General features: G+C 38.7%; 1 protein-coding gene across 7 annotated transcripts in view; it reads left to right on the top strand.

The window, feature by feature from the left end:
* The window catches only part of GINS1 (GINS complex subunit 1), a 54,896-nt gene that overhangs the window by 25,524 nt on the left and 16,734 nt on the right, over positions 1-12,638 (top strand). For 6 of the 7 annotated variants that reach the window (XM_037155290.2, XM_037155286.2, XM_037155287.2 and 3 more), the window contains exon 5: positions 8,572-8,688. The exons of the other annotated variant lie outside the window; for it this stretch is intronic. In XM_037155290.2, the coding sequence (XP_037011185.1) occupies positions 8,572-8,688 (117 nt within the window). The remainder of the gene's footprint in view (positions 1-8,571; positions 8,689-12,638) is intronic. 7 annotated transcript variants of the gene reach the window in all.

A 12,638-nucleotide genomic window follows, 5' to 3' on the forward strand; every position in this document is an offset into this window, starting at 1 on the left:
AATTTCATTAGTTGCTGGTCTGTTCAGATTTTCTGCTTTTTCCTGATTCAGTTTTGGAAGATTGTATATGTCTAGTAATAGACCTATTTCACCCAAGTTGTCCAATTTTTTGGCATATAGCTGTTCATAGTAATTTCTTACAATCCATTGTATTTTTGTGGTATCAGTTGTTACTTCTTCACTTTCATATCTGATTTTTGTGTGTGTGTAATTTGGGTCCTCTCTTTTTTTCTTGATGAGTCTGGTTAAAGGTTTGTCAATTTTGCTTATTTTTTCAAAGAATAAGCTTGTAGATTTCTTGATCTTTTCAACTGTGGGTTTTTTTGTTTTGTTTCGTTTTGTTTTGTTTTATCTCTGTGTCATTTATTTCTGGTCTGATCTTGATTTGTTTCCTTCCTTCTACTCTCTGGCTTTTTTTGCTTTGTTTCTTGTTTTTGTAGTTCTTTTAAATTTGGGTTTTTAAATGTAGGTTTATGTTTTCTATTTTACATTTTTCTATCTTATTTAGGTAATGCTATGAACTTCCCACTCAGGAATGCTCTCGCAGTGTATTATAGCTTTTGTGTTGTTGTGTGTTCATTTTCCTTTGTTTCCTGGTACTTTTGATTTCTTCCATGATGTCATTGTTAACCCAACTTTATTTAATACCATGTCATTTATCTTTTGTGTATTTGAATGTTTTGGGGTTTTTTTCCTTGAAGTTGATTTCTAGTTTTAGGTCATTGTGATCTGAGAAAATGATTGATATGATTTCAGTTTTTTTGAATTTGTCAAGGCTTGTTTTGTGTCTTAGCATGTGTTTTACCTTTGAGAGTAATCAGTGCGCATATGAGAGAATATATTTTGCTTCTTTAGTGTGAAATGTTCTATAGATATTAAATCCTTTTGATCTAGTGTGTTGTTTAATGCTGCTATATCCTTGTTGGTTTTTTTGTCTGGAAGATGTGTTCACTGAGAATGGTGTGTTAAAATCCCCTACTATGACTACATTGCTGTTGATCTTTTTCTTAAAGCCCTCCAAGATTTTCTTTATATATCCAGATGCTCCTATATTGCTTGCATATATGTTTACAATGGTTATTTTCTCTTGTTGGATTCCCTTAATTATTATGTATGTCCTTTTGTGTCTATTATTATGGCCTTTGTTTTGAAGTCTATTTGTTAGAAAAGTATTGCTACCTCAGCTTTTTTCCCCATATCCATTAGCATGTAATAATATTTTCCATTCTTTCATTTTCAACCTGTGTAAATCTTTTGTTCTGAGGTGAGGCTCTTGTAGACAGCATATATGCAGGTCCTGTTTTCTCATCCATCCAGCTGCCCATTGTCTTTTGATTGGGGCATTTAATTCATTTACATTTAACATTATTGTTGATCGATATTTACTGCCATTTTTCCCCCTTGCTCTGTGTTCCTCTCTCTCTCTATTTCTTCTCCTTAAAGCAGTCCCTTTAGTATCTCTTGTACTGCTGGTTAGATAGAAATTTACTCCTTCAGACCTCTTTTTCTTGTCTGGGAAGCTCTTTATGTTGACTTCTATTTTAAATGAGAGACTTGCTGGATAGAGTCGTCTTGGTTGCAGGTGCTTGCTTTTCATTACTTTGGAATGTTTCATGCCAATTCCTTCTGGTCTGTATTGTCTGCTGAGAAATAACCTCATAGCCTTATCAGAGCTCCCTTGTAGGTAACTGTTTCTCTTTGCTGCCTTTAAAATTCTTTCTTTGTTTTTATAGTTTGTCATTTTAATTGTGATGTGTCTTAGCATAGACCTCTTTGGATTCACTTGTTTGGGACTCCATGCTTCCTGAACTTCTGTACTTCTTCCTTCACCAAGTTAGGGAAGTTTTCTATCCCTTGCTCCCTTTCATCTTCTGGTATCCTTACAATGTAAATATTGTTACATTTCATTGTTTCAAAGTACCCTTAAAATCATCTTTTTATTTCTTTTTCATTTTGTTGCTCTTTCTGGGTGTTTTTATCTACCTTGTTTTCTAAACTGCTAATGTTTCTATGTCCTTTTCCATGCTGATGTAGTTTTCACTAAGTTCCTTGAGCATTCATATAACCATTACTTGGAACGTAATGTCTGATGATGATTTGCTTGCCTCAATTTCATTTGGCTCTTTTATTGGGGATTTCTCCTTTTCTTTAATCTAGAAGGTCATTTCTTTGTCTCCTCATTTAAGCTGCCTCTTTTTATTTGTTTCTATGTTATAAATAGATCTGCTTTGAATCCCCATCTCATGGGGTAGACTTATGTAGTAGGAGTCCTGTGTTACCCAGTGGTGCCAGCACCTTGATCTCCTGATCTAGAGGGTCAGGGAATGCCCTTTATGTGGGTTATGTAGGCTATCCTGTTGTATTTGGGTCCTTCTTGTTATTGGCTTATTCATTGGTGGGTTTTCCCTTCTGGCTATCTTGCCTGAGAGGCTTGACCCACATCATATCTTGTACGCTGTGGTAAAGGTGCTGGCAGTACAAATCAAAACAACACAAAAAAATGAAACCAAAACAAGCAACTCCCCCAACAACAGCAGCAATTTCAATGACAAAATATCAGAATAGTAAAGGTGGAAATATAAATGGAATATTAGGAAAAGGGGGAAATACAAGGAAAAGACTAAGTCAACACTAATGGACAGAGAAGTAATTATGGGAGAGGAAGGTGTGGAGAACTAATGCGAACAATGAGTTGAAAGAAGAAACTAAAAAAGGGGCAACAAAAGAGAAAGAATAACAAATAAGAAAAGGAAAGAAGGAAACGTTGGGGTAATCACTGGTAAGAGTAAAGTAAGAAATATGACAGAAAAATAGAACAAAAATAGGAAAGGAAAAATAGAAAAAACTAACAAAAAGTCTATGAAAAGGAAAAAATAATGAAAAAGAACAAAGTGGAATTTGTCTCAGCAGAGTTTGGTGCTTGCCTGCTGGATTCTCTCTTTGGATACAGCTCTGCTGTAGCCTGGGTCAGATGCTGTCCATGCCTAGCTCTAGTCAGCCTTTTCAAAGCTACCAGGAATCCAGAGTTTTTGATTGATCCCTCCAGGGTTGGCTGTGCCCAGGATGGGTCAATTTGTACAGCACACCTGGGTTTTAACAGCACTAGGTACATGGGTGTATCAGCAAACAACCAAAGTCACTAGAGAATCTGCATCTGTCTGCCTCTACCTGCCCGTCTGCTATCAGTTTTAGACTAATCATAGACCTGACTGTTTCTGAGAGAGCTTCTGGTGGGATCAGTGGATGAGACTCCTGGATCTCCCATAGTAGATGCCTTTCAGACTTCAGGGAAGATGTGTTCTCCCCACCCACTGAGCCAGTGGTTTGAGTCTGTTCAGAATTATTTCCCTATATGCAGCAGAGAGTCCATGTTTTGGCTCTGCCAGAAACCAGAGGGTGTTTCTAATGCTCTCCCGTGAAGGGAAGTACCAGTCTGTTTCCTGGGAGAATATATGATATGGCTGCATCCTACAGCCTGTCTCTGTAGTCTGTGTGCTGCGCTCTCAACATGGGTTAAGATGCAGGATGGGAAGAAATAAATAGTAAAAGGAAAAAAAACCCACATAAAACAAAGCAAAAAACCAAACTATATAATAGGGGAAAAAAGTTTCAGGGTATAGAGAGCAGGATTGCAGAAGGAGGGTGGGGTGAGCAATATCCCATAGGGCTATCACCCTGGGAGGGGCTCCTCCTTCTCAAGCAAGATGGCTGCTGCAGAATTCAGGTATATCCTGGCACAGAAAGCCCTATAGTCTCTCCCCCACATTGCTCCCCTGTGTATCCCACACTCTACTTTCGAGACTGCAGTCCCTGCTGCCTCTCCTCACTGGGTCCAAGGTGAGTGGTTGCAAACACAAGACCTGTGTTTGGCCCCTTTAAAAATTAAGAAAGAAAAAAAAATAGTGGTTTTGTCTTCAGCTATTCTGGTCCCTCACCAGCTGCTCAACAGAGGCAAATCTTGTGGCCCCTTCACCATGGGGTGCCACGTGATTTGCTTACTCTCCAGCACTGGTGATCTGTTGGGGACCCTGATCCATGTTCCCCAACCCTCTCCTTTCAAGGGGGAGCTTTCATAGCTGCACCACCACCTCAGCCCACTGCCCTAAGGGTCAGTACCTTTGAATGACCTCAACCTTCCTACTGGTTATGGTATTTTTTCCCCCATCCTTGGTTAAAAGCCTCCCTTTCAGGTAGTCTTTGGTGTATTTCAGGTGTCTAGACCTCTCTTTAGTTTTATTTCCAATTTGGTTCTGGGAGGAGGTGTGTAGTATGTCCTCCTACTCTGCTGCCATATTACCGGTTTTCAATTTTCTTTGCCCAAATCCATCAGAGTAATCACTATCTATAGCAGCTAGAGCCTTACAAAATTACCATATTTTGCCATGTATAATGCATACTATTTGCCCAAATTTTTGAGGGAAAAATAAGGATGTGTATTATACATGGGTAGTACTAATTTTGTACCTATATAAATTTTATAAAATTTATTTATTTCTAGAGAGGGGGGAGGGATAAAGAGAGGGAAAGAAACATCAATGTGTGCCTCTCATATGTCCCCTACTGGGGACCTGGCCCACAAGCCAGGCATGTGCCCCGATCGGGAAACACACAAGTAACCCTTTGGTTTGTAGGCCAGTGCTCAGTCCACTGAGCCACACCAGCCAGGACTATATAAATGTTTTTAATTCTTTTTTTCAAAATATATTTTATTGATTATGCCATTACAGTTGTCCTATTCCCCCCTTCATTCCCCTCCACCCTGCACACCCCCTCCCCCACCATTCCCCCTTTCGTTTATGTCCATGTGTCACAAGTTCTTTAGATCCTATATTTCCCATACTATTCTTGCCCTCCTCTATGTCTATTTTCTACCTACCATCTATGCTATATATTCTCTGTACCTTCTCCCCCCTCCTCCTCCTCCCACTCCCCTGTTGCTAACCCTGCATGTGATCTCCATTTCTATGGTTCCACTCTTGATCTAGCTGCCCTCTTAGATTACTTTTGTTTTAGGTGTGGTTGTTAATAACTCTGAGTTAGCTGTCCTTTCACTGTTCATCTTTTTTATCTTCTTTTTCTTAGGTAAGTCCCTTTAACATTTCATATAATAAGAGCTTGGTGATGATGAACTCCTTGAATTTGACCTTATCTGAGAAGCACTTTATCTGCCCTTCCATTCTAAATGAAAGTTTTGCTGGATAGAGCAATCTTGGATGCAGATCCTTGCCTTTTATGACTTGGAGTACTTCTTTCCAGCCCCTTCTTGCCTGCAAGATCTCTTTTGAGAAATCCACTGACAGTCTAATGGGAACTCCTTTGTAGGCGACTGTCCCCTTATCTCTTGCTGCTTCTAGGATTCTCTCCTTCATTTTAATCTTGGCTAATGTAATTATGATGTGCCTTGGTGTGTTCTTCCTTGGGTCTAACTTCTTTGGGACTGTCTGAGCTTTCCTGAAAATCTATTGCCTTTGCCAGATTGGGGAAGTTCTCCTTTATTATTTGTTCAAATAAATTTTCCACTTGTTGCTGTTCTTCTTCCCCTTCTGGTACCCCTATAATTCGGATGTTGGAATGTTTAAAGATGTCCTGGAGGTTCCTAAGCCTCTCCTCATTTTTTTGAATTCTTGTTTCTTCATTCTTTTCTGTTTGGTCATTTTTTTCTTCCTCTGGTCCACTCCCTTGATCTGAGTCCCAGTTTGCTTTCCATCACTAATGTTTTCCTGTGCATTTCCCTTCATTTCAATTAGTTTAGCCTTCATATTTTCCTCTAATTTGTGACGAAAATCAGCCAATTCTGTGAGCATCCTGATCAGCAATGTTTTGAACTGTGCATCTGAAAGGTTAGCTATCTCTTGGTCGCTTAAATTTATTGGCTCTGGGGCTGTGAGCTGTTCTTGAGCCGTAATGTTTTGGTCTGTTCATACCTCTTCTGTATGAGGGGTGGGGGTTTAGTTGTTCACCAGGGTGGAGCAACTCAGTTGCTGGTTTGTGACGCTGTATGTGGGAGCGGGGTCAGAGAGGGGCAATGGCGTTTGTTCTGCTCTCTCTCAGATTTCTGTCCCTTCTGCTGCTTCCCACAAGCAAATTGGGCCCTTCTGGTGCTGGTTCCCAGGTGTATGGGCTTGTACACCCTCCTGGACCCTGTGAGTCTCTCCAACGAACTGTCTGTGAGCCTCGGAGCTTTTCCCAGCACTTTGACCCCGAAAGTCTTTTCAATTGGTGCTTTCAAGCTCTAAATCTCGTCTTGGGGCCCTAGCCTGTGTGGTCTGTCTCACTGCTCGCTCCTTCGCTTGGTTTATCTGCGTGCGAATGTGTGACTGAGGCCAGCTAGCTGCCTTGCGCCCTCACTGGGTCCACCAGTTGCCACCCCACCACGCCTTGGATATGCCAACCACTGCCTGCGCTCCTGAGCTCCTGGGTCGGTCAGGTTCATCTTTCCTGCCTGACCTCGCTCCACTGCGGACTCTGCCCCTCTTACTGATCTGGATGAATGGTCTGGATGAACGGGTTTGTTGTTGTTGGACTTCCGTACAATTCAATTCTCTGTGTTTTGGCTGTGTTTTTGTTACTAAAACTTTGTTGTCTTTAAACTTGGTTGTGCGAGGAGGAACAGTGTTTCCACCTATGCTTCCATCTTGGCCAGAAGTTAATGTTTTTAATTCTTTTAATTACACTTATTCATTAAAAGTATAACTCTAGAAAGCAATACCAATATTTGTGTGCAAAATAATAACCTGGAATACGATAATTGGTTTTGTTTCTAAATATAAATAAATACATAATTGAACTAAAACATTAATATAAAATATATTTTTCCTGAAAGTTTGGACCAAATACGTGGGTGCACATTATATATGAGAGCTTTTGATCCATGGGCTACAGAACTGATATTGTGTTAATAGGCATGAAAAGAACATCAAACTTGTAAATCTGTATGAGAACCCTTGCATAAATGTATACATTGCCATTGTCAATAAGCAGAAATAGTTTGAAAGCAATCCTTTTTTTCTGAGCAATAGGTCTCCACAGTGAGCTTAAAATATCCAGTAAGCCATGTTTTAAACAAATGTGTTGTCATCCAGGCTTTATTGTTCCATTTATACAGCACAGGCAGAGTAGATTTAGTATAATTCTTAAGGGCCCTAGGGTTTTTGGAATGGTAAATGAGTATTGTCTTCAACTCAGTCACCATCAGCTTTAGCCCCTAAAAAGAGTGAAGCTGTCCTTTGAAGCTTAAAAGCCAGGCATTGAGTTCTCTCTGCCTATGAAAGTCCTAGATAGCATCATTTTCCCATACAAGGCTGTTTTGCCCACATTGAAAATCTGTTTAGCATAGCCACCTTTGTTAATTCTCTTTGCTAGACCTGGATAACTTGCTGTAGCTACATGAGCACTTGCTGCTTCACCTTGCACTTTTATGTTATAGAGACAGCTTTTTCCTTAAAACCTTATGAACTAACAACTTCTCTTAGCTTCAAACTTTTCTTCTGTAGCTTCCTTACCTCTGTCAACCTTCACGGAATTGAAGAGAGTTATGGACTTATTCTGGATATGCTTTGGCTTAAGGGAATATTGTAGCTAGTTGATCTATCCAGACCACTAAAACTTTCTCCATGTTAATTATTAGGCTGTTTCACTTTCTTATGATTCACTGTTGATTGGAGTAGCACTTTTAATTGCCTTTAAGAACTTTTTCTTTGCATTCACAGCTTAGCTAACTGGTACAAAAGACCTAGCTTTCATCCTATTTCAGCCTTCTTTTTTTTTTTTTTTAAAGATTTATTTATTTATTTATATTAGTACACAGGGGAAGGGAGAAAGAGAGGAAAAGAAACATCAGTGTGTGTTTGTCTCTCGCATGCCCTCTGCTGGTGACCTGACTGGGAATCCAACTGGCAACCCTCAGGTTTTGCAGGCCAGCACTCAGTCCACTGAGCCACACCAGCCCGGGCCTATTTCAGCTTTTGATATGCCTTCCTTAATGAGCTTAATATTTTTTTGCTTTCTGATTTAAAGTGAAAGACGAACACTCACTTGAACACTTAGAGGCTATTGTAGGATTATTAATTGTCCTAATTTGAATATTGTTGTTTCAGGAAATATGGAGGCGTAAAGGGGAGGGAGACAGGGGAACAGCAGATTGGTGGAGCAGTCAGAACACACACACATTGATCAGTTAAGTTTGCCATCCTTTTATGGGCATGGTTCATAGCATCCTCAAAGAGTAACAGTAATAATAACAAAGATCACTCATCATAAATCACCATAATGAACATAATAATGAAAAAGTTTAAAATACTATGAGAATTACCAAACTGTGACACAGAAAATGCTTTTGGGAAAATAGTGCCAATAAACTTTTTCCACGCAGGGTTGCCACAAACCTTTAATTTATAAAATCACAATGTTTTTAAAGTGCATTAAAATGAACTATGCCTATAGTTTAAATGAATAAATGGTCATAACAGTGGTCCATGTGGGAACATATGCTGTTTTACAAAAGATAAGTATACAATTTCTGTAAGTTTGTTTTCTTAAAACTTTGTCAAATGACCATCTTTATGTTTGCAGATGGAATGGTTCAATCATTATAAAAAGTCCCTTGCTACTTATATGAGATCATTGGGAGGAGATGAAGGTTTAGATATTACACAGGATATGAAACCTCCCAAAAGCCTATATATTGAAGTAAGTATACTTCTTAAAATGGATTTTTCCTTAATGCATAGATTGTTCTGCCTTTTGTCTATGGTATATATGAATATATATTAGCTTATATTAGGAAGGGAAGGGAAAAATAAACCAAAACCAAAAAATGTTACCTACCAGGGGATGATGGAAATAAGCTAGAAAAGCTTACATTTTCTGAAAATAGACCTGTTTTAGTAGTTTTGATTTTGGAACCATATAAACATTTTATATATTATTAAATCAAAGTGGAAAACCCACAAATTTTGAAAACAAAATGAAACAAATGAACCTATCTTTTATATTGGTGGATTAGTCAAATTGGAAGTATTTTAAATTACTTTAAAAGACATACTTTGAAGAGCAAAGTAGGAGGGATCACAATACCTGTTACCAAACTGTATTACAAGGCCACTGTAATCGAAACAGCCTGGTATGGGCATAAAAATAGGCACATAGACCAATGGAACAGAACAGAGAGCCCAGAAATAAACCCAATTCTCTACAGTCAATAATATTAGAAAAAGGGGGCAGCAACATAAAATGGACTAATAATTGTCTCTTTAACAAATGGTGTTGGGACAGCTGGACAGCTACATGGAAAAAAAATGAAACTTGAGCACCAACTTACACCATACACCAAAATAAATTCAAGGTGGATAAAAGATTTAAATATAAGTTGTAACACCATTAAAGTCCTAGAGGAAAACATAGGCAGGAAAATCTCAGATAATATTTTCACTTATATGTCCCCTAGAGCAAGGGACATAAAGGAAGAAAGAAACAAATGGGATCTCATCAAAATAAGAAACCTCTGCATGGCTAAAGAAAACAGTATTAAAATGGAAAAAGGACCAACTGTATGGGAAAACATATTTTCCAGTGACACCTCAGACAAGGGTTTGATCTCCAAAATATATAAAGAACTCACACAACTCCACTCTGAAAAGACAAGCAACCCAATTAAAAAAATGGGCAAAGGACTTGAGCCCTGGCTGGTGTAGCTCAGTGGATTGAGCGTGGGCCTGCGAACCAGAGGATCGCGGTTTGATTCCCAGTCAGGGCACATGCCTCGGTTGCAGGCCAGTTCCCAGCAGGGAACCCACAAAAGGCAACCATACATTGATATTCTCTCCCTTTCTCCTTCCCTTCCCATCTAAAGATAAGTAAATAAAATCTTTAAAAAAAAAATGGGCAAAGGACTTGAACAGACACTTTTCCAAGGAGGACATACAGAAGATCCAGAGACATATGAAAAGATGCTCAATATCTCTTTGAAAGATGCAAATTAACACCATAATTGAGATATCGCTTTACACCAGTCAGAATGGCTATCATAAAGAAATCTACAAACAAATAGTGTTGGAGAGGTTGTGGAGAAGAGTGGACCCTAATCCATTGTTGGTGGGATTGCAGACTGGTACAACCACTGTGGAAAACAGTATGGAATTTTCTCAGAAAAATAAAAATGGATCTGCCTTTTGACCCAGCAATTTCACTGCTGGAATTGTATCCTAAGAACCCTAAAACACCAATCCAAAAGAACCTATGCACCCCAGTGTTCATAGCAGCACAATTTACAATAGCCAAGTGCTAGAAGCAACCTAGGTGAACATCAATAAATGAATGGGTCAAAAAACAATGATACATTTACACCATGGAATTCTATGCAGCAGAAAGGAGCTCCTACCCTTTGCCATAGCATGGATGTAACTGGACAGCATTATGCTAAGTGAAATAAGCCAGGCAGTGAAAGACAAATACCATATGATCCTAAACAACAAAACATACAAGCAAGCAAAATTATGACCAAAGACACTGAAATTGAGAACAGGCTGACAGTGACCAGAGGAGAGAGAAGAGGGAATTTCAGGGGAAAATTGGAAGGGTTTGCAGGACAAGTATAAAGGACACATAAACAATAACAAGGTGGGGTGGAAACGGGAGGCAGGTGGGGACGGCATCGGGGGTGGGCTGGAATGGGGGTAACAGGCAGAAAACTGTACTTAAACAATTACAATAAGAAAAATATATATGTGGAATAAAAGAACACATACATTGATTATATGACTTGTGGGTATATTCTAAGGATGAAAAGAATTACAAACAGATCTTAACCTACTTTTTGTAGTCATATTTTTAGTAAAAATATTGTTATTGTTGTTGGGAACCATTTGTATATTGAAGAATAGAGCAAAAGAGTATGATACAAAGAACCGAGATTTTTTAAAATCAGAGAAAAAATATTCAAATACTGATTCCCCAACTTGAGTTTGAAATATCAGCATGAGTCAGGTTGAATTGTGTCTCTCTCCCTCTTTTTAAAAGCATTTCTTAGCTCTGTCCATTAAAAAAGCCTACAAACAGCAACCAACTCAGTACCTATGAGCCTTCAAACTCTGGAGTCTAAATTCCATTTCTCACTAAAAAAAATCCAGGACCCCCTTTTTGGGAAAAAAGAAAATGGCTGATCCTTGGTCTTAAGTCAAAAGTGTACAAGGTGAGTATGGGACACCTTGTCTTTCTAGAAAGCAAGGGAAGTATCAGAGACTACATGAGTGCTCAAAAGTTTTGTGAACTGATTTAAAAGAGCTCGCACTGGCCAAAGAAGAGGTCATTTGAGCATCAAAATGAATGTTAACTGCAGTGAATTGAATTGCCTCAATTATGTTAGAAGTATGAATGCATAATGACACCAAACAACAACAATCACAATTAAAAACAATCTCTTTGGGTCCCCCTCTAGAATATGAAGGGTGCAAGTCATTTATTTGGCAGTAAATTACAGAATGGAATCAAGCATCCATATGCCTTTACTGTACCAATTCTATTTCAGGATTGCCAAAACATTTTCAAGGAAAATTTCTTTATGGAAGATATATCATTTAAAAATGCAGCAAGAATAAAAGAACTAATTAATGACATTCTGTAACCCAAATGCATGGAGGGAAATAGCTACTAAAACCTTAAGTAAAAAAATGGAGACCTTAATAATGGATGGATATGGGGGGGTATGGATAATAATGGGAATTACTGATCATTTTTGTTGTTGAGAAAAGCTTTTTAAACTTTTAAAAAATATATTTTATTGATTATACTATTACAGTAGTCCCATTCTTACCCTTTCACTCCCCTCCACCCTGCACACCCTCTCCCACCCACATTCTCCCCCTTTAGTTCATGTCCATGTGTCATAAGTTCTTTAGCTTCTACATTTCCCATACTATTCTTGCCTTCCTTTCTATTTTTATGTATATATATATATGTATATATATATTTATTGATTATGCCATTACAGTTGTTCTATTCCCCCCCTTCATTCCCCTCCACCCTGCACCCCCCACCCCCACCATTCCCCCCTTTAGTTTATGACCACGGGTCTCAAGTTCTTTAGATTCTATATTTCCCATACTATTCTTGCTCCTCTATCTATTTTCTACCTACCATCTATGGTACTTATTCTCTGTACCTTCTCCCCCCTTCTCCTCCTCCCACTCCCCTGTTGCTAACCCTCCATGAGATCTTCATTTCTATGTTTCTGCTCCTGATCTAGCTGTCCTTTTAGTTTGCTTTTGTTTTAGGTGTGGTTGTTAATAACTGTGAGTTTGCTGTCCTTTCACTGTTCATGTTTTTTAACTTATTTTTCTTAGGTAAGTCCCTTTAACATTTCATGAAATAATGGCTTGGTGATGATGAACTCCTTGAATTTGATCTTATCTGAGAAGCACTTTATCTGTCCTTCCATTCTAAATGAAAGTTTTGCTGGATAGAGCAATCTTGGTTGTAGGTCTTTGGATTTCATGACTTGGAATACTTCTTTCCAGCCCCTTCTTGCCTGTAAGGTCTCTTTTGAGAAATCTGCTGACAGTCTGATGGGAACTCCTTTGTAGGTGACAGTCCCCTTATCTCTTGCTGCTTCTAGGATTCTCTCCTTCATTTTAATCTTGGCT

The sequence above is a fragment of the Artibeus jamaicensis genome, unplaced genomic scaffold (genome assembly GCF_021234435.1).
Source record: "Artibeus jamaicensis isolate MK-2021 breed Jamaican fruit bat unplaced genomic scaffold, CSHL_Jam_final contig_135, whole genome shotgun sequence".
NCBI lineage: Eukaryota > Metazoa > Chordata > Mammalia > Chiroptera > Phyllostomidae > Artibeus > Artibeus jamaicensis.